General features: G+C 47.0%; 1 protein-coding gene across 3 annotated transcripts in view; it reads right to left on the bottom strand.

The window, feature by feature from the left end:
* fut8b (fucosyltransferase 8b (alpha (1,6) fucosyltransferase)) overlaps nucleotides 1–22,662 on the bottom strand; it is an 84,772-nt gene that overhangs the window by 27,203 nt on the left and 34,907 nt on the right. For 2 of the 3 annotated variants that reach the window (XM_084560165.1, XM_084560166.1), the window contains exons 2-4: nucleotides 12,519–13,107; nucleotides 4,165–4,283; nucleotides 2,927–3,089 (exon numbers count right to left, since the gene is read on the bottom strand). In XM_084560165.1, coding sequence (XP_084416291.1) covers nucleotides 2,927–3,089; nucleotides 4,165–4,283; nucleotides 12,519–12,721 — 485 coding nt within the window. In that variant the 5' untranslated portion in view covers nucleotides 12,722–13,107. The remainder of the gene's footprint in view (nucleotides 1–2,926; nucleotides 3,090–4,164; nucleotides 4,284–12,518; nucleotides 13,108–22,662) is intronic. The other variant, XM_084560167.1, reaches the window with a different exon arrangement.

Here is a 22,662-nt window from a genome sequence, read left to right as displayed (position 1 = left end):
ATGTCCAGATGTTCTCTGCTCATCCACCACTTTTTATTTACTTTATCCAGTCTAGTCAATAAATCAGCGTCAGATCAAGTTGATTACTCGGAGCTGGCTAAACAATCACTTCTTCTTCTCCTTCTGAAGCTTTTGTTCATAACAATCAAACTTCGCCATCAGCAGATGGTGCATGCCCAGATGTTCAAAATATTTCTTCTCTTTAAGCACTTCTAATTTTGAAAACTCAGCTAAATTATATTAGTTTTGGAGACTCGCTGTCGATTTATTATGCTCGTACACCTGTGGTATTTTTCCGCTTCATTTCCCGGTGCGGGCATTTGAACTTTGAGCCGCTGTTCACTGACAGACTTCTATAAACGTCAGCTGTCATCACAGCCTGCCACTGATCACATTTCCAAGCAGGTAAGCACTTTTTAATGTGCTATATTTTTAGTAGAGTCGGGACATTTTAAAGATGAGCACCTTCTTGTGTCGGGTTTAAATGGAAGAGCTGTGCCTTTACTCTAGTTAAACAATCGCTCTTTTCACCTTTGACCCTTATCTGTGCCGGCTCGCTTGGCCTTTGCCTGCAGCACATTCAAAGAAAGCCGGGCGGGCTTAGACGGAAGCCGACAGCATGTGAAAATCATGCATACGCGCATGACTCTGCACTGTGTGCAGTGAGGAATCAGTCGCTGGAAAGCTACTTAGGAAGCAACGACTAAGACAATGGGTCCTGTAAGCCACTTGAGCAGGATTACAATGGAAGCAGTTGGCTAAGCGACACCAGGCTTTTCTTCATTCAGCTGTGTGCAAAGCTGTCATGAAGATGATAGAGGAGATGAGCCTCCAACCTTTGGCCTTTGTCACTCAGCAGCCACTGAGAGTGCTGCTTTCAAGTCCAGATACTAACAGGATTCTGAGCTACTTCTAATTTAAAAAAGTTTAAAATCAAAAGTAAGACCAGGATGGGGTGCTCAGAATGAAAGCCAACATATTACTATGACTGGGCATCTTTTGTAGTAGTTATAGATACTACTGCCCTAGATTAAATTTGAATAAATTATCCAGAAACACTTAAATTTATCGACTAATCATCTAGTTTCATACAACTCTAAACAAACATTTGACGATGACTTTTGATATTTGACTGCTCGATTCTCTGTGGATTATTGAGTCACAAGCTTAGATGTTACTTATTAATGTGGCAGAAAATTACTATCAGCACATAATAAAAAAGATAAAACCGTTCTTAACAGTTCGCCCTGTGCTTGACCGTACCTGCCCTCTCACCCAGTGACTGCAGGCATCAGCCAGAGATGTGTATAAACAGGAAAGGGATCATAGGGAACACGACGATACTCACTGGCTGTATTATTTTAAAGATGTACAATTTTGTCCTTGACAGAAAGCCATTTCATGAGCTGTTATCTAGTTTAGTTAAGTTCCAGAAAAAAAAAAGTTCAAGGCTGCATTATTCAGGGTTATGGGTGACAATAGTGTGAAACTGTCGGTGAGTCGCTGCTGAAGTGTTGCTCAAGTGCACGTTGATCCTGCTGGCTGTCGCCATCCGTCCGAAAAGTCAAACAAATGCATGTGACTGGGTGACGTCTCACCGCGTCAAAGCTAATTTGACTTTGATGTGAAGCGCATCAAGGACGTCATGTAGTATCGGGTGTCAGTTTATTGTTCCATATTGCTGGCATCCAATAAAAATGTAATGCAGTCTGTGACTTTTTTCTCGGCTTAACTGTGTGGTGGTTAGCACTGATGCCTCACAGCAAGAAGGTTCTGGGTTCGAATCTATCGGCCGGCTGGGGCCTTTCTGTGTGGAGTTTTCATGTTCTCCCTGTGTCTGCGTGGGTTCTCTCCGGGTACTCCGGCTTCCTCCCACCATCCAACTGGTGATTCTAAATTGGCCGTAGGTGTGAGTGTGAATGGTTGTCTGTCTCTCTGTGTTAGCCCTGTGATAGATTGGCGACCTGTCCAGGGTGTACCCCGCCTCTCGCCCAGTGACAGCTGGGATAGGCTCCAGGCCCCCACTTCCCCTCCAGAGGATAAACGGTTACAGAATATGAATGGACAAATTGCGTCTACGCTGCTCCTGCACGACACAACCCTAAATGTACTTTTGGGAAAGCGGCCGATCCTGTTTTAGTCTGGACCAGCAGAAACAGACACCTTTAAAACCAATGACAAAGGGTTTGAGTTAGGGATCCATGTTTGCTTCCTGAAAGGGTTTTATCACTGTGATATGTCATTCCCTTATCATGTGACCTCTACTGGAAGAAAAGACATCAGCCCATTATTCCATACTTATAAGAAATTACAGTTTGATGAACTTGTTTTTTTATTTCAGCAGCTGTTAAGCCGTTAACCATATGACTACTTCCCCCATGTCGTGTGGAAGGAGATGATTCCAGATGCTGCGCTAAAAACGTTTGTCTGGATGTGTAGTTTTCATATTGAAAAGCGGTTTTAAAATATAAAAACGTATTAGTGTGGGGGGCACCTGTTCAACCAGGAGGAGCTATCAGGGTGCACCCACGCTAATATCAGCACACATTATGAACTGTGGTCCTCATTATAACGCAGGTTCACTTCCAGCCTGCACCCTTTGTTACATATGTCACCCCTCCCATCACTTCTTGCCTCTTTCCATTAATTAATATCAAATAAAGACATAATTGGCCCAAAGACTACTTATTACTGCGGATTTAGCTTCGCATTCGCATTCAAATCTACATGCAAAGAGTTTCCAGGACACCTAATACACACGACCGTGCGAGGAACCTTAGCGGACTTATAAAAAAAGAACTGGAAAACTCCACACAGAAAGGCACCGGGAGACAGGTCTGCTTCGTCACCCCTCTTGCTGCGAGGTGACAGCGCTATTCACAGAGACTGTCAGTGTTGTTTCAATGAGCTCCTATTTTTTGCCCACCTCTCCTGGTGTCCCAGGTCCTGCAGGAGTGTGTCAGCATACTTCTGCCTCTCGCTGGCCTCGACGTTGGCCAATTTCTTCACCTCGCTGCGAACAAAGTACCAGAACTCCTTGACGCCGTTCTCCACCCTCCTCCGCATCTCCTCCTGAGTGGGCCCGGGTCCTGCGCGGGAGGGAGGGAGGGAGGGGGACACACAAAACAAAAGGTGGTCGGCTAGTGTGACATTTGAGACACAGGTAATGATCTGAAACAACGGATCGATGGCGTGCGCTTCAAAGCAGCTCTGTGGGAACACAGCTAGAAGAGACAAGGTATTAAAAGACGCCAGGAGGTCTCGAGGATGATATTAGATTATTCAGTTGTAAATAACCTCCTGGCACAAAGCGAGGCTTCTTGCTTGAACATTAATATTTCCTTCTTTCATACTCTGTCCCTGGGTGTTGCTTTGACCTCATTAACAAACACCTGATCACTGTTTTTTGTGCATCATGGCTCTCTCTCATGTTTTTCTCACACAGGAAGGAACTCAATACTCCACCAGAGCCAAACAATGTGGAGTAACCCACATGGATAACACAGCTGCCTGCTCTGGTTTCTGTGGCGAGAAGGAGATAAAAAAAAAAAAAAAAAAAAAGGGGAAGGGAAAGACTGCCTCAAGCTGAAGGAGAAGGAGGTGGTGGTGGTGGTGGAGAGGAGGGACAAGCTCTTTTTTTTTTTTTTTACCTTCCTATTGCACCCTATCTCTTCTCTCTTTACTCGCTCCTTGTGGAAAAACGCTGGAGGGTATTCTTAGCTGTTTCTTTCCCCTGCGGCAAGATGGAAAGGCTGACCCTGCGCTGCCCTCCACGCTCGCATGTCCTTTTTTATTTTGTCCGTCTCTCCTCACACTCTTCCACTCTGCCAACGGGGCATTCGCGCTGCTTCCACCTCATTCACACATTTCCCCGCTCACTTGACAGCTTTCCTGCCCGCTCTGACCGCCGCTTAGAGCGGCTAAAACGCGCCTAACCCCCGACATCCGGCGGTGTGTCGCGGCCATCACCCCCCCCCCCGCAGAGCAGCAGCCGGTTTAACACCGGACCGGGCTCAAACTCCCCGCTGCAGGCGAAAGCTCACAAGACCGTTTTTTTACTCAAAAACAAAGTCAGCCCACCTTCAAAATCCTTTCTTTTGATATTTCCAAGCCCTGTGCCAAATCCTTCCTGGCAAACTCTGAACGCGGCCTCGCCCCTCTTACCATCTCCGGTGAGTTTCTGGAAGCTGTGGATCTTCTGCTTGGCTCTGGTTAGCTGGTCCTCCAGGGAGCGCAGCCTTCCCGCTGCCAGGGACCCAGCTTCTGCCTGACCCTCCGGTATCCTGAGGGACACAAGAAGAGGATGCGACGGGTGAGGAGAGCGCAACAAAACAGCCTCTGTTGCAGATATTTTTTTTGCTGAATTTGTACAAAAAAAAAATAAACTGTACGCAGGTGAATAAAAAGATCTAAAACTAGACTCTGTGCTGCAAGAACTTTTCATTCGTTTGTTTGGTTGAGTGAAAACAAAGACGACACCAGGAAGAGGTAGAAGCGATAACTGAAACGATGGAAGTTATTTCTGTAACACGCATTTATAGGCCTCGCAGAATGTATTGGGTTGTTATGGAAACACATTCACAGGCCAGTGGATATGACATGTTAGCATTAGAGGGGATAACTAACATATTAAAGGCTAAACCGCACACATTTGAAAATACACGGAGGCTGGTTCAGTCTAACGGTTAACTCGGCCGGACCATCCGGTTTTCATGTTTCGTGTTTTCTGTCTCCTTTGTTTTATATATTCTACAGCTCATAAATTCCAGTTTATAGCGATTACCAATTGTTTAAACAGGAAAAGCACTCGTGATCTGAAATGTGCTATTAATTATTGGCATTTTCTTTTCTTTGTGTATGTTTTAATGCAGCAGCTTGTAATTGCTGCACTGTAAATATGTACTATAATGTAATGTGAATGTCCTGAGCTAAAGCTGGCATCATGAAATTGCTTACTGAATGGAATACAAAGAAAAACGAAACACAAAAACAACAAATATTACATTACAATAACAATTAGTGACCAATCTGGTAAAACATGACGGATGTTCTCCAAAACCCTGAGTGAATCTGTGTAGAAATAATCTAATACAACCGTCTTTGGTAGTCAGTAGTGACGTACAGGACATTTACCACGCAGCATCCACTGGTTAGTGTGCCATGAACTGTATCTTACTGGAAGGACTCGATTCTCATTTCTCGACTTAAAGGTCGCAGTGAAAACTGAGGGCCGGCCCCGCTGAAAATTCTATTTCATTTGCTAAAACGCCAGAGAGCAGCCTCCCGGAGCCCTGTCCTGGTCTATTTACTCTGAGCTCCAGATTATGTACAGAGTGCTGAATCTCTCTCCATGCTGGTTAGGCCCCACCTATCTTCTTCTCCATGAGCCGTCCATGTATTATGTTCCCGGGCCTCCGCTGAAGTCTGTGAGCTGAATGTCAAATTATGGTGAAATGGATGAAAAGTAAATATAAAGCCAGGGTAGTATTCTCTTTTGACTCTGGTTAATGGCTCCGTGAATGGCAAACGTACAGCAGACGAGTCTGTGATTCAATACTTACACAGGCTAACATTTTAACTTTAGAATGAAGGTGCTTTTAATTTAGCCTGGCTCATGGCATACTTGGATAGAAGTAATTTACCGTTTCAAAGCTATTCAAGTGCAGTAAATATAGTAGACATAATCTGTCACTGTACTAGACGGAGAGGAAACTCCCTCAGATTACTGTACACGCTGTATGATACATTTCTGCTGTTGTTTCTGAAAAAAAGGTCAGAACCATACATGTACAGAGGTCACAAACAAACAATTACTCCCTTATACCTTTATTTATACACCGACCAGCCACAACATTAAAACCACTGACAGGACAAGTGAATAACATTGACCATCTTGTGACAATTCAATGTTCTGCTGGGAAACATCTGGACCTGGCATTCATGTGGATGTTACTTAGACATGTAGCACCCACCTAGACCAGACCAGGCACCACCACCCCATAGCAATGACACTCCTTGATGGCAGCAGCCATCCCCAGCAGGATGCAGCCTGACACAGACACACACACAAAAATGTTTTAGGAACAACTCAAAAAAACATGAAGAACAGCACGAGGTGTTGACCTGGCCTCCAAATTCACTAGATCCCAAACTGATCAAGTATCTGTGTGATGATCCACAGAGGCCCCTCCCCTCAACCCATAGGACCCAAAGGCCCCCCACTAACAACAGTCTGTTCTCAGACACCACAGGACACCCTCAGAAGGCCCATGTCCATTCTCTGATGAGTCCCAACTGTTTTGGAGGCTCAAAGCAGACCGACACAATATTAGGAAGGTGGTCATAATGTTATGCCTGACTGGTGTATGGTCTCTGTAGGGCGCAGAGCTGTGTTCAAAAGCTCCTACAGAAGTCAGGAGATCTACATATGAAAGTTCTTGCACTTTATCATTACATAACAAAATAATGTCTGGACTGCATTTCAGTTCATTAACGTATTGAGCTATTTTCCACTGATCTGCATATTTTCTGTTTTCTGAACGATCCCTCACTAATAAACTGAAGGAATTTGCATTTGTTTGTGTCAGTAGTGATGCATAAAGGGGTGCGCAAACAAGAACAGGCCACCGAATGAGACCACGGGACCTGATCTCAAGTTTGTGGTGACAATCAACGGGAGCAACGGATATGGTTGGTGCAAAATTCCCCAAACACAACTTTGGTTCCCACCGCCACATTCACCTTGGAGCGTCTGGTGAATGCAGATGGAGCTGCGCTGATGGTATTTTCTTTTCAAACAGAAACAGGTGAAGGAAGGGGAGCTAGCTTTGTCCATACACTAGCAATGTTTTTATGTTACGCAAGTGGGTTACTTCGACAAAAAGCGCCTGGAATGTCCACTAGCAACCAGCTGTTAGCAAAAAAAGAGATGAATTTATAAGCGAACTGCAGAAAGCATGCAATGAAAACACTTCAGAGTACTCTGGTATGCTCGAAGGCTCAAATCAGGAAGAAAAGAAAAATGTCGTATATTATAAAAATAAAAATCTATTCCTATACATAAAAGTATTAAAAACAGAATATGACAGAATGCACAGGGGCACTGGCTGAAGCGCTGCAAAGGCCATATTAACGAGTCATCAAGGCATGCAAACTCAATTTGCTCCCCGAGTAAGGAACATCAGTCACTGCAGGCATAAAGATGAGACTTTTAAAGTTGCAGCAGCCCTTCCTTCGACACAATTCCCCTTTCGGTGTTCAAGCCCCGGTCCCTAAGAAACCCCGGCCTCCCACTTCACTGAACAATGACTGAGCATTTTGCTTCGAAGCCGTGGAAACTGAGGAGGAAAAAAAAAATAAAAAAAGAGGATATTTTAACTTCTGTATTACGTAACCGCGTGATGGACAATGACGAGCCTTTTTCTTTATTTTTTTTTTTTTCTTGGCATATTTATACGCATGTCTTAAATTCAGGCTTCTTTTCTTTGCGACGTCCACGGTGTGTCCATTACAGCTGCCTGACACGGATCTTGAAATAAGACCCAGGTGCGTTTCCTCTGTTCAGCTTTATTACCTGTCCTCGCAGCAAGGTCTGTTCAAAATGTATCCTGTGTCTCCTCCGAAAGGCCACACCTCAACCTGCTAGTCACACCACTGTACAGGAAGTCGGACTATTTACTAAGTGACATCATTTCCCAGGGGTTTTAAGTGCTGCGTTTAAGTGTAACATAAAGTAACTCGATATCTCCTTGAACAAGGCAGAAGAAATAGGACAGACGGTGTCGGGGTAGTGAGTGGGGATGTAGTATAAAGGTTAGCTGGCGTGCTCTAAAGAGACATAAACTGCTAAAGTGCAATTGTTGGAGGCAAAACAGAGGCATCCCCGGCCAAGATATGTAGATATAAAATACATCCAAACACTCAGCGGTATCTAAACCCACAGACACACACACACACACACACACACACAGGAAGGAGGCAAACACAAACACAAATGATCCCTGATGGTATCTCCAGAGGACCTGAAGCACAGACGAGACAAGGCAGCTGGATTCAACAGCATCTTAATCAAACGATACAGGAGAGGTAACAGATGAGAAAAACTCTTGAGTCGGGGGCGGGGCAGAGAGGCGGTGGGGGGGGGTGGGGGATGCTGCAGAATGAAAGGCAAGCTATGAAAGCTGGGGCTGATGAGCCCCGCCGGCGCAACGCACCGACTCGGAAAGCAGGTGAGGTTCAGCAAGCAACCCAGTTTCCTCTGAAACGCTGCCCCAGCTGTCGCCGCGCCGGCTCCCACCCCTGCACCCCGGTAACCATGGAGTTCACAGGGTGATCACAGGCGGGCGGGGCGGTTTGAACGGCGAAGGGCCCGGGCGGCACCGCGGGCGCACCCATAATTTCCACGGTGGGCATTGATATACCGGTCGACTTCAAAAGAAAACCGAGGTGCTGGACTTTAAAGCGATGCATATGGATGGAGATGTAAAGTGTTCTCTGTAGATGAAAGGCGGTTATGAATACAATCTGCCTCGACATTAAAGTGGAACCTGCATTTTGCATGTGCATCACACTGTAATGCGTCAAACCTGGAGTGACATGTCCCAGCCCTTCCTAGGAACTCAGTGACACCAACCACTTGACTCCAATGAGTCAAGCTAATAAACCACAGGAATGCGAGAACTGGAAAAGGTTATTAAATGCTGTAAGTGGGCGGAGGAGTCTGGTAGTGCCATTAAAACATGCCAGTGCTCGGGAGATGCGTGAGAAGGTGACAGGAACAATGCTAGCCCCACAGAGAGTATATATATTACGTGCCATATGCGTGTTTGTGATTTCTTGTGTTTGCGCGAATATTTCCGCCTTGTGTCTAATCAGTCACAGCTTCTGTCTCCTTCCTTTGCTGCATCCATGTCATATCCACCGACTCAAACAGTATAATTCCAAGCAAACTGATTCTGAATGGCGCATTCCAACCTCGCATGCTCCGACGCCTCGGTACATCCAGAGCGAGCCAGCCAGCTCGGCTCTGAGCCCTACTTGACAGAGATGTCCCGACTACAGACAGCTCCAACAATGAGGCCTTGTGTGTGCGGCTGCAGACCTGGCCTCGCCCGGGTCGATGGGAGTTCAGGTCTGGAAGCGGCATCTGCTTCGTTGGGGGGGCGGCTGAGCTGGGCTTAAAACCATTAAAGCCCAGCTCACTTTCTGCTTACACACGAGCTGACGCGACCTCAAAACGCCAAACTGCACCTGAAAGGCAGGGATTTATAATCTCCTCTATCTGGAAGCAAACTAGGAAACACATCCAGAAGGTGAGTAATCGAGGCGTAATGGTCAATGACCTGCACCATTAAAAGAAAAGTCTACTGAAGCACGGACAAACAATTAGTCTCAGTGGCCTCTTCTTGATCTGGGTCACATTGTACAGTGCACGCAAATAATTTGTTGCATGTGTTTTAACTCAGAGGAGGCATTACATAAAGTTTACTACACTGGCCCAACGGAAACAGCGCTATTCAATCCCAGAAATGTGTCCTGCACCGCCTTTTATCACTTAGTTTTTGATGCTGTTGTAATAGTGGCAAACATCCTCCTGCTGGCACTGAGGTATAACATATAAAGCAGATTAGGGCAATGACTGAGGTCCCCGCAACTCTTCCCGTCCCCCCCAGTTCTCATTTTTCATTTCCTCCTTGCTGCTCTTTACTTAGCGCGGCCCTCGCGCCATCCATCACGCTGGCATCCCCTTCGTCCTCCCTCTGCATTGTCCCGTTCCCTCTCCACGTCCCTCCGCCGGCATGCCAGGGGGATCGATCAGGTCCTCATCGCTCAGCCCGGCTGTCACTCTCGCCCCTCGCCCTCTCCGCTGTCAGACCATCAGGCTGGCGCGTGTCATTGCCTCCGCGGGAGCGGTGGCTCGGTGCCCGAGGTGACTGGCGGCCGCGGAGAGGGCGGAGCCGCACCGGCTGAGCCGCCCGACCTTGCGCTCGCCTCTCGTTAATGCCGCCGGGTGATTGGTGGGTCGGCGCGCTGCCTGACGCTCAAATCACTCAGGAATGGCTCGAGCAACCGAATCACCGGACTGGATCTGTAGGCCAGCCAGGTGATGCTAATATGAACCCAAGCACTGACTGATTGATTGACTGATTGATTGGTTAATTTATCGTGACATTTCCATTTTAAAAACTCACTTCAGCAAAGCTAGGTCAAATGTGTGTGTGAGGAAGCCACCTTTTTTATTTATTTTTTTTGTGTATTTTTGTTTCCTCAGCGATTCCGCTAATTTACAAAGAAAATCAATGCGCCGTGCAAACTGCCTGTCACTGTCTATCATAAAGCAAATGAGGCAATGTAAATTAGATCCATTCAGGTATATAATGAATGCACCACAAGGCACATCTATCTCGCGCTGCTGTGGCGTAATGACACTAACCAAGTTAAATTCCACTCCCAACCATAAATCAGCCTCGGTGCTGCGGGTTTCCGCTGCGAAAGAACTCGACACAATGTGCAATAATGTCACTTTTATGGGTCTAAATTTCTCTGAGGCCACTCGTGAAAAATGAAAGCGCTAATGTGACCGCTCCGCGCTGCTTCGGATGGAACCTTCCTTTATTTGTCTAACGTCGGCGGGGGCGCTCGGGAACGAACCGGTTCGTTCCCGCTGCTTGCTCGACAACTGAGAGGCCCGTGTTCCGAAATCTGCAGAAAGGTGGGAGCCGGCGAATTGGGTTAGGCGCGCGTTGAGCAAGTCGATCAGCGAGCTAGTGAGTTGTTACATAGTCAGTCATTCTGTGACAATCTGCCGCCTGGAGTCTGGCTCGGTGCCATGCCTCTGTCAGCAGTTTGGTAGTGGAATGAGGCAGAAGAGGAGGAAGAAGAAGGAGTGAAATAGGGAACAAGGGGAGGCGATGAACGGAGAAAGGCAGGGATGATGGGCAGCTCGCTAACAGCCTTTTTGTGTCTATTAGGGCTCTAATATAAGGAGAAGACACACTACAGAATGAGGTGCTGGAGTTCTCTCCCTCCTGAGCCTGTGTCTGACCATTACACACACACACACACAACATACAGAACTCAGCTGAGGACAAACCAAACCCCTGTCACTGACGATAGCTCAGAAAGCTTAACCCCGGCGAGCTAGCTGCCTGCTTTTGGCTTGCTGCGCCTGATACTTAGCTGAAGCTTAGAGGGACTTGAGAAGGTGCCGTAGCGCTGCCCCGCTAAACAACTGTGGAGGCCTCAGTCCCAGATCAACAACCGAACTCCATAACAAGCAACAAGCGCGCAACGTGTCCGGGGCCCATCTGGACACTGGTCGACTGAAAGCCGCGCTTGTTTTTCGTACGCCATGAATTCCACCTTTGTTTTTCAGCCAATTTTGAATAATTACAAAAGCAAGGGATTTAATCAGGGACCAGCTGTCTGGAGCAATGTGTGTGTGTGTGCGTTTTATGTTTTCGTGCACTGATGAGGGCCCCGCATCAAAGTGAATTGGAATATCACAGAGGAGCTGCGATGGAAACATCTGACGCTCAAGTTCGCTGTTAATATGGCATACACAAGAACGCACCGCACCCCCTGAACACACACACACACACACACACACACACATCCGTGTACAGACCGAGTGTTGATATGCAGAGAGAAACACTGTCAACATGCGGAGATAAGAGCATAACCATCTGTCCCTCTATTACACATAGCCCGGATGTGTGAAAGATGCTGTGTGGTTAATGGACTCGTACAATGTGCTATTATCCTCTAAAATGACACAACAAAATCTGGTGAGGTGTGTGACAGATCAGCCATCTGCCTGTCACGGGGCGCCTCCTCACACCACTGACCCGGCTTTTTGAAACCGAGCGCCGATCGGCTGATAAGAGCCTCGTTTCGCTCAACTGTAGGCCGCGCGCCGCGATGCTGAGTTAATCAGACGCTGATTAAATTTTCATGAGAACTGGAGAAACAATCATCTCATCGCCACATTCTGGCATTTGGAAAATTATTCTGATTGCGCTACCAGGGCGGCAGAGCCTGTGCTCGTCCGCCGGACTGCAACATAGAATCAAAATCAAATGTTTACTGACCTGGCGAAGCAAAAGGGGTGCGTTTTCTCCTCAAGTGTGTTTTGAGCAAAATGCCATCTCCACAGATTTAGTAGTAACAAAAATCTGGGCGCACTCAAGTAACAAGGAACTGAATCTGTATTTGTAGGTCATTCTTGGGTCGGTCTTTGCTAAGTAAAATTTTCGAGCGCTCCCAGGTTTTTTGTTACTTCTAAAGATGACATTTTGCTCAAAACACTCTTGAGAAGAAAATGCACCCTTTTGCTTATCCTTGCCTCAAGTAGCAAGCCTAGAGCTTTTCTGAATCTGTATTTGTAGGTCTTTCTTGTGTTGGTCATGGCTAAGTAAAATTTTTGAGACAATGATAAGGATATCCTGAGCTTTAAGATTAGAATATAAAAGGAAGCTGAAGGGATGCTTGGCCACGAAACACTGTGAACGTTCGTTTACCTGAGCGATTCGGCCATGCGCCGCAGGTCTTCATTCTGCTGCTTGAGTCGCTCCAGCTTGGCCAAGATCTTGGAGAGCTCCCGGCTGGACCGCTCCGGATGCTCGCTGTCCCTCACCAAGTGACCGCCGATGTAGAAGAGGAGCGTGCCCCAGGCCAGCAGCACCAGGGTAATCCAACGCCATGACCCCGCCCAGGGCCGCATGGTTCAACCGCACCCACAAAAAAAAGCCTCTCGGCGTGCCTGTACACCCTCCCCCCCCAATCCACCGGCCCGTGTGCCGGACGCGCACGCACACTCCGCGGCCCGTCACCACAAATGCCACAGCACCAACCTTGGCAGCGGCATCTCTGCGGGGACGATGAGTGACTGATGAGAGGGAGGCGGGTTCGTTTGAGAAAAAGGCAGCGGGTGTGTCACCAGTGATCAAGCAGTCTATTCCTCTGTGCTAAAGCATGGCTAGAAGTCTGTGTTTTGACGGCCTGATTGGTGTCTTCTCCTCTCCGCCCAGCTCCGTGTTGACCGGCTTATCCCACACCACCTTTCCGTGTCCTTCCAGTGCCACAGGATTCTTTTATTCAAGTTGCATCCTGCCGGAACAGAGAAAGACATGGGAGTTAGTCGGGTATTTTACACAAAGTTTTGGTTTGCAAATGCTTCCTGTGCCCGTCGGTAAACCAGAGGCAAATGAAAACCACTGAAGAGCTAGCCAAGCAAGACAGATTGGAAGACAAATAGTCCTGAAGACGAGAGCAAAGCACGAGACAGATGCAAAAGCAGGTCAGACAGACCGACGGACAAGATGCTGCTGACTGGTCCCTACGTAAGCCTGTCTCAGCAGCCCGCTGGATTGATCAGCATGACACTGCAATTTGCTTTTACACAGTGACGTGCAGTCCCTAAGCCATCCTGCGCCGCTGTCGAGACAGTGCAGGGATGTTCCACTTTCAGTGTCTTGCCTGCTTGCACATTACGCACACAGTACTCACGCACACTCCAGTCTGTCAGAACGCCCCCGCCCCCTCCCCCTCCTACCATCCACAGACACCACCTTACAAACAAGAATACATCTTTTATTTCCTCAAAACCAGACACCGCATCCTCACCCACAGCCTACCACAACCCACAACCAACACTCTCTCCTTCACTCTTGGTTAAAGCATGACTAAGCCCGACAGTTAATGGATTTTTTTTGGGGGAGTCTGCTAAATCCCGCGAAGTTCTCCCCGAGCATTTTTCCCCTCCTTCCCAGGTGGCCGCTACCATCCCGGTAGCCCCTGTGACAGAATGCGGCATCGTCAAGGTGGTACAGTAAGCTAATGGAGCAGAGGGAAGGGGAATAAAATCCCTAGATCATCACTTCCCTTCATTTTGAAGCAGCGGGGGAGACGGTGATGGACGCCTGCCGGGTTTGTGAAGCAACCTTCGCTGTCAACTCCCCAACAAAGCCCTGCCACACGACTGAGAGTACTCCTGTGATGGGATGAAGACTGGCAGATGTGTGTGTGTGTGTGCACACGTCGGCCAAGTGTACGCGCTCGTGTCCTATCATCTCCGAGTGTGTACTACGGCGCGCTGGAATAATGCCAAGCGTCTTAGACTCTCTATGAGTGGCGCTGGTGGGATGGGGTTGATTGACACGCTGCAGTGTCTCTGGTGTTCCTTCCTGCGAGCGTTCAAGACAGAGGGAAATGTTCCTGCTGGGGTTCGCCCGGCAGCACAGAAGTAGGTTAAACAGCAGCTCATCGTGTTTACCGTGGCGGCGTAGTCGATATGTAGGACATAAATTGTGCCATGCCGCAATTCCATAGGGACCGTTCATGCTTCAGTTCTCGGTGCGAGCTGCCCAGACGAGCAGCAGACGAGATCGTGGAAACAATGAGGCGCAAACGATTCTCCTTCGTTTACCACTAAATGATGTGGGATTATTGAAATCGGCGCAGACGTTCCTTCCTTGCTGGTGCTCCTGTTGTGACTAACCTGGGATGACACCAGGGTGGCTCTTCTTTATGCATGCAGCACAAGGAAGTGCTGAGCTGTGTTTTTATTATAGAAAATAAGGGGTGCGAGAGAATAGCACTCCACAAGCTAATGCACGACTGGGACTTCACTAAAAGCCTGGCTGCATAAACCCCTGTCACTGTGTTTGAAGAACCATAATGAGGTTTGTGTGCAGTAGACTAAAACTGATAAATATAAAGCTGCGGGATGAGACGGGAAACTGCTGCCAAATCGAATGTGAGGAAATCTTGAGATAACACTTCTAGCTAGTTGTTCATGAAAGTTAAGCAAAGCCAGGCACTTATTACTACTTTATTAATCAGGGAAAATGAAAATGCGGTCAATGCCTACAAAACTTAGAGATGCATGAAATAAATGCGTATCTTCTGTGGATCTGGAGGGAGCTTTCTAAAGTACGAGAAGTCATCAGTGTTGTCTTGGTTGGTTGGTTATGTCACAAACTAGAGGTATGGATTTTCACAGAAGTTGGGAAATGTCTAAAGTATAGAATAATACTTTGAGAGATGTAGGATCCATCTCTTCTGAAGCATCATTTGAAGTTGGAATTAATGGTTAGGTTTAGTGTTTCAATTGATTGATTGACCAACTAACTTGACGTAGCCACACTAAATTCTTATCAGTATTTGAGTCTGGTAATGAGGCATTTAGATTTCATTATGGGAGATGATTCCACTAACTCAGAAAAAAAAAACACCTCTGTATGCAACTGGATAGTGCAACAACCAAACAGAGCAATTTTGTTGTAAACAAATTAAACTCCAGCACACTCAGACCCAAGAGTCATCCAGTGCCGACCTACATAGGAAAACTGTTGTTTTCCATAAGACAGTATTCACTAATTTAGAAGACAGTAGCAGTCCAATGACTTGTGAAGAATCTTGAAGGAAATGCAGTTGTGTTATTTATCTGCTACAGGTTGCTCACACCCCGTTAGAGCATGACGTTAATAGAAATCCACATTCTGTTTTAGGCGTGTATGCGCAAAAAACAAACTGCTTGGATCTTGCAAATGAACTGGAGCACAGTGTTGTCATACTAGCGTCTGCTCTAGAGAGACTATGTTGAGTAGTTGTCTGGAAAAACAACAGATGAAGAGACGGTGACGACTCCCGGTAACTGATCGTCATCCAACAAACAACCGAGACTCACAGATCAATGTTCTCCGTGCAATAGTGGCCATTTCACAGCTATAAAATACAAAGGTATGGGCATTATACACTGATCGGGCATAACATTATGACCACCTTCCTCATATTGTGTAGGATGTGCCTCCAAAACAGTTGTGACTCATCAGGGAATGGACATGGGCCTTCTGAGGGTGTCCTGTGGTGTCTGGCAACAGGATGTTGTTAGTGGGGGCCTTTGGGTCCTATGGGTTGAGGGGAGGGGCCTCTGTGGATCATCCCACAGATACTTGATCAGTTTGGGATCTAGTGAATTTGGAGGCCAGGTCAACACCTTGTGCTGTTCTTCATGTTTTTTTGAGTTGTTCCTAAACCATTTTTGTGTGTGTGTGTCTGTGTCAGGCTGCATCCTGCTGGGGATGGCTGCTGCCGTCATTGCTATGGGGTGGGGGTGTCTGGTCTGGTCTAGGTGGGTGCTACATGTCTAAGTAACATCCACACGAATGAATGCCAGGTCCAAAAGTTTCCCAGCAGAACACTGAATTGTCACAAGATGGTCAATGTTATTTACTTCTCCCGTCAGTGGTTTTAATGTTGTGGCTGATTGGTGTACATATGAATACATACCGCATAAGCAGCATATACTCTATATAATAAAAGACCACGGACAGAAATACACATTTTCAGCTTTGGAAGTCACAGCGTGTTTTGCTGATCTTACACTTTAGGTGAAAGTGTTCCACATTCTAGTGCTAGTAATAGAAAAAGCTTGAACTTGCTTTTTGTTAATGCACGTGTCTAGATTGTAGAACAGTGCGCGATAATCAGGTCGCATTACTGGGGGCATCGGGTGTGTAGAGGGGTTAGGTAACAGAACCTGGGGATCAGCCACTTGCAATAGAATACCGAAAGCACCCAATAATCATTATTAAAAAAAAAAAAAGACGCCACAGGGATTATGGGTTAATTCTGTCTTAAATATAAAACCATCTTTAAAAACTGCACATTAGCGGAATTGTCAAATCCAGTCAATGGCTTTGGAAAATGAGTGAGGAAGGTGTTGGGAGTTCTTTTTCATCGTGCCTTTCAGCTTAGCCTTGGCTCTGATGAAGTGGCAAAGGAGAGGAGGAACACATAATGTAGTTTAAGATAGCCGGGTTTCATAATTAAAAGGGAGAGAAGACGTCTATTGAGCCCTGCGTCCACAGAATGTGGCCTGATTAAAGAGAAAATGTTACTCCACTATGATACCCTGCTCCAATCTATTGAGCTGATGAAGATCTGGTGGAGTGATATTCACAAGGAGTCGAGCCGAGTGCTGAAGGTTTCGTCTCAAACCTTCCATATCTGCCCTTCATACGAGGGGGGGGGGGGGGGGGGGATTATAATAATGTCAGTTTAATAAATAAATAAAAGTTCCCCACTGTGGCACAATCATTTCTAAGTTGAAAGATGTGCTGACAGAGGGATTTTAGAGAAGTTGGCCGTATAGTGGCTCTTCTTTATTCCGCTTTCTTCCCCCAAGCCCCTCCTCCCTCACCCACCACGTAAAGTGGAAACATGATTGCCAGGACTTAGCTGCTAATCGAAATATGCTTCCTCTTGCATGTGCAGTCCTGCCAGTAGTAAGTGGGCCTATGCTGTTCATAAATAGCCCGGACCACCTACACGCTCACTCCCCAAACGGTCCTCGTGACCTTGCATTTCGAATATAATTCCCCTGCGATGCCCTCCGCGGTAAAGGCCTGGTGCGGTACATGTGGCACTGCGGGGCGGACTGTCACTGCTGCCACAAAATGTCCTCCCCTTGTGCTGCAGCGACATGCGCGAGCCTGCAGGGTCGGCGGCGATGACCTGTTTTCAGACTGGTGCTGGTGATTCTTCAGCGTGACTGAGGCCGCGGCGGAGGTCATCCATCAGCGGCCTCCAGTCTCCAGACAATAAGCACCGCGATGAGGTCCGCTGCTGAATTATGCATGGGGCTCTGCTGAGGACGGGTTCTGTTACAGCAGCTCAACCGCTCCATTGAGGACAACTAGAAGGGAGTGTCACCTATACCACATATATATATATATATATCTATACTGGCGCGTCTCATCTGCAGTATTAGTACGTGTTGCTAGGGGCAACCCTGAGAGGGGATATTCAGCAAGATGTGGTACGTGTCACGGTATATAGCGTGGCGGCAGAGAGATATGATCCGTGTGTCTGGAAAGCAGACAGGTGGGAGAGGATCAAATGCATAGCAGCGCTGGAAGAATGGCGCCGGGAACAAATGAAGGTGGTAAAGCTGTTTACACATTCACGACGGCGATGCAAAAATATCTATCTGACGGATGAACGTGACGTGTGACTGAACAGCAGATGTATTTGCGCTGCTGCTGCCGCCGCCGCCGCCGCCGCCGCCAAAGTATCCGACGCAATTTTTAATTTTCCATCCGAGCGTATCACCGGTTCGAGACATCTGATTCTCCGGATCGGCTTATGAGCACAATGCAGCAGGCATTTTGCAGGTGTCTGGACTAAAGAAGTGCAACAAGGGAATCATCAACACCAGCTCCGGAGGCAATTTTTAACCATTATTTAGCCGCGGAGGGGTTTGCTGAGCAAGCTGTTCTGGAGAAAAAGCCTTCTTTAGAGCCATAAAGCTACATTCATTTCCTACAGTTCCCTGCAAACGGCCGCTAAGCAGCTTTTCTGGGCTATTTTCTCAGCTGGTGTGGAGGTTCAATCTGGCGACCTTCTATTCCTCAGACCTCCTGCTCCCATGGGATGAATCGTGTTAGTGTTGTACACACGTGGTAGACACGTTTTGAGCAATGCATAAGCACAAGAATAAAGGCAGGTAGTGGTTAGCTGATCTACAAAAGTAGAATCAGGAGAAAGACTGATGGAAACGGGAAACACCGCAAATGCTTCAGAGAAGGATTGTGACCTTAAACGCTTGTTCCCCTGTTTCCTGCCATTTGCAACAAAAACATTAAATTCTGAGAGTGACTCTGTGAGGTTTTATTATTATTATTTTTTTTTTTCTTTTCCATCGATATGAATACCAGCAAAAGTGTGACTCACTCAGCAGCAGAGTGCTCCCACTCCCAGCGCTCGTTTTCGCTACTCTGCTGGCTCCGAGCCGAGATGCGGAGACACCCGTAGCTTTTTGGGGCGCCCCCGGTGTTTTATATGCATGTTCGTACCGGTGAGTGGGTGTGTGGGAGTCGCACGGCAAGGCACAGTTGATTGCACACGCAGACATCCACCCTCACGCGCGCGCACGCGCGCGCATGCACGCACACACAAGAGCTTGGTAAATATTTCATGAGCTGCTGTTTACTTCAAAACATTTCTAAGCTGAATGTGCAGGAGTCCATTAACTTAAGCTAAAAGGCAGAGAGAAAGCCTGGCGTGAGGACAAGCGAGGGGAAAGAGAAGAAGGCAGATAGACGGTGAGCTGGGGGAGTAAAGGGAGCGGTGCCCGAGTAAATACGGCGGCTTTTAATGCGTACACAGGGAGAGGCCCGTAGCAAACACGGGATACGCTGAGGTCGCGTCCTCAGTGAGAGTTCAAACTCTGCAATTACAGACACATGACACACAGTATTTATTTTCTTTTTTCTTTTTAAACTGTCATTTTTTCCCGAGTTTATATTTTGAAATGTGGCCGCATTTTTAGCCAAAAAAAAAGAAAAGAAAAAAGAACGGGATTCAATGTTTCTCAATGAGAATAAGGCTTCTGACGATTCTTTAAATCAAGGCGTCATTTAAGGAGAAATGATTTACAAGAACTGCCCCAGAAAAGAGAAAAAGAAGGACAAGAAAGAGTAACGTCAATATTATCAGCAGGCAAACACTTTTTGGAGGAGTGCTGGGGTTTGTGCTGAGGAAATTGAGACTCATAATCTCTCCAAATTTTTTGGATGCAGTCCTCCGCTAGAAGACGTTGGCAGGAAAATTGGTTGGAAAATCCCAAAACAGGATAAGATTATTTTCATTACATAAACAAATGAGCATCTGAGTTTGCAATATATTTGAATAGGGGGGCATTTTACACTTGAACAATAAGTAAATAATCGCCTGACAATCACACGATGACTTATCCACCGGGGATAATGTTTCTTGGCCAGCAGAGCCCTCTGCCGAGACTTCTGGTTCCTCGTGATGATGAACTGTTTGGAGGCCGACTTGCAAGGAGATGTGAGAACGTAGGACTGTTTCAAGAGTAACAAGGTTATACTCAACGGTTTTTCACGCCTTTGCTCGACTGCCGTTGAATGGGCGTTCTGCTGCTTCTTCTCTCCACAAAGACTGTGCAAGCAACCAAGAACGAACAACACACATATTCTCAGGGAATGCTACTCCAACAACAAATGGAAAACAGACAATATCCAGTACCCAAATGCAGCACCTTTCTTCAAGATTCTACATACTCTAATGCCAATATCCCTTAAAATAGACTAAGACATTAGTAATTATTAAAGGGGAACTACTGTTTTTTTACAACCTGGACCTTATTTTTAGCATAAAATATGATCATTTACTCACCCATATAACTTTAGTGTCATTTGCACAGGAGATAATTAGATCATCGTATATCCATATAGTGGGAGTGACCGGGGCACCGAGATGTAGCCTCTAAATAACGCATTATCTGCCACGAAATTAGTTCATTTCGCCATTATTTTGTTATGATACGCTAGTGCTATTCCCTGTTGAGTCCAGAGTTACCTGTTATCATCAGTTTCGCGGCAGATAAAGCGTCATTTAGAGGCTGAGTCTCGGTGCCCCAGTCACTCCCATTACATGGATATACGCAGATCTAAATATCTCCTGAACGGGTGCAAATGACACAAAAGTTATATGGGTGAGTTAACGATCGGATTTTATGCTAGAAATAAGGTCCAGGTTGTAAAAAAACAGTAGTTCCCCTTTAACATAGTGTGGATTGTGGATGCCACAAATCAGCAAACAGCAGCCAAACTATAAGAACATTTTTTATCAAGATCTGATTTCAAACTGGACTACGCAACTTCTTCGTGGCCCATTCAAGGGTTCCCTAAAATCCCAGTTTAAATGCATGTCAGTTAATTTTGTTTAAAGAAAATACAGTATAATCTGTCTGCCTGTCTGTTAGCAAGTATTTTGTTAAATCTTATGTAAAATGTAGTTTGAAGAACTCCATTTAAGTATCATTAAGGATCATTGTGTCCACAAAAAGGGTTTATTGTCCCAGTGTCTTGTAGAGTATAGGAAACCCAAATGCATTCAGACTCTAATGGAGAAATTAAATTATCCAATGAATACAAGATTATCAGATGCAACAACAATCTAATGTTTGTCTTCTCCCTTTTAAGAGGCTTGTATATTCACCGGGACACATTTTTCGAGAACCAACTATCTGAGCAGTGCCTCCGCTCGAGCACTGAAGGCAGCCCACCTCATCGTAACTTTGGGATTAAGCCTCACAGAAGTGGCTAAAGGTCTCAGAGAAGTTCCAGCCACGTAACCGCTGAGCCCGCTGCAGCTTGGCATTCAGTATCAGAGCTAAGCACACAGCCTCTCCTTCAAGGTTATCTCTGCGGAGAATTCGCTGACAGCAGGATACGCGTGCACGCGCACTCACACGTGCACGGGCGCCCACACGGTGACACAAAGATAGGTACCCGCAACGACACACTTCACTGGCCCAGATGGGGTTGGAGGGGGTTTGTTTGTGCTAGCGGTTTATGCAGACATGTTTTTAATTGGGACGGGGGGGGGGGGGGGGACATGTGATTAGCAGTAAAACGCGCCAATCATTCCTCCGTTTTATTATTTTTTATGTCCAAATAAAACTGTGGACCTGAGCGGGGGGCCCACCTGCCAGCCCAATCTGTCTCCTGACGAGTGAAGGTGGATCTCACGGCCTCAGGCGTGGTCAAGGACGGCGTTGTAAATTCACCGTGTCAGGGAGGGTGATGAACCGGCTCTGCAAAGGTGCGTGCGTGCGCGTTTGAGAGAGAGAGAGAGGGGAAAAGAGCAAGAGTCAATGCCACTCGAGCAGCCGCATGCGCCTGGAGCAGAGGACGGCGAGCGTCTTCGTCTGAGGGAGGGTTTATTTGAGGAAGGGGGTGCCGCGGAGAAATCGCAAAGTGGTCGTTTTCTCCGTGCACGGCGCCGTTAGGAAGCAGACGCCTGTAAAAGCCGGAGCGCAGGCTGCAGAGAACCTTGACCGTCGTTATTTCTGAGCAACGGACGAGCCGAAGCTCCAGGTCTGCGTCATCCCTCAAACCTGAGCTATATATATTATCCACACACACACACACACACACACTGGTGCGCACACACACACTTAGTGTCCATTCCAGTTTCTGTTCTTCATAATGAGTCCCAATGACAGCTGACCTTTCACAGCCCCGGGTGCCAGGGATGAACTAAAGAGACGGGGGCAGAGAGAGAGGGCGGATGGGCCTGTGGTGACCCCATACAGAGGGTGCCAACCTTCATTCAGTCACTTTAAAGCGGGTCTAATGAGTGGCTGAATACACAGGAGAAAAGAGGGAGTGAAAGGAATAGATAATAGGAGAAAATCGCTGGCCAGAAAGGAGATAGAGGAGGACAGAAAGACAGAGAGCAGCTACTGTTACGCCGTGCTAAGCTGTGATTTTTATCATCGGGATACGCGGGAAGGCATAATGTGATAGGCCTGGGTCCACTGAATATGGATTTTGCTCAGATTACAATCAGACCTTTTGAAACAAGCTCTGGAAGTGGTCAGGCTCACATCGCGATAGCGTTTCTCGGAATTTGTCCACGATCCACAATGAGAGTGATAATCCAGGTGATGCACACACAGGAGATGCAACCGTCATTTTTAGGTTAAGTGCGAGCGCCCGCGAAACACCCTCCGTGATCGGCTATCAAAGATTGCACTGAAACGGCCTGATGTGTAACCACCAGTCCCCGCGACGGGCCTGGCGGGAAAGTAAAAGGAGACAATCAGAAAACGGCACCGCAGCGAGAGCA

This window comes from Chelon labrosus (genome assembly GCF_963514085.1).
Source record: "Chelon labrosus genome assembly, chromosome: 14".
Classification (NCBI taxonomy): domain Eukaryota; kingdom Metazoa; phylum Chordata; class Actinopteri; order Mugiliformes; family Mugilidae; genus Chelon; species Chelon labrosus.
The sequence above is the reverse complement of the archived record's forward strand: the minus strand, read 5'-3'. Positions and strand labels throughout refer to the sequence as shown.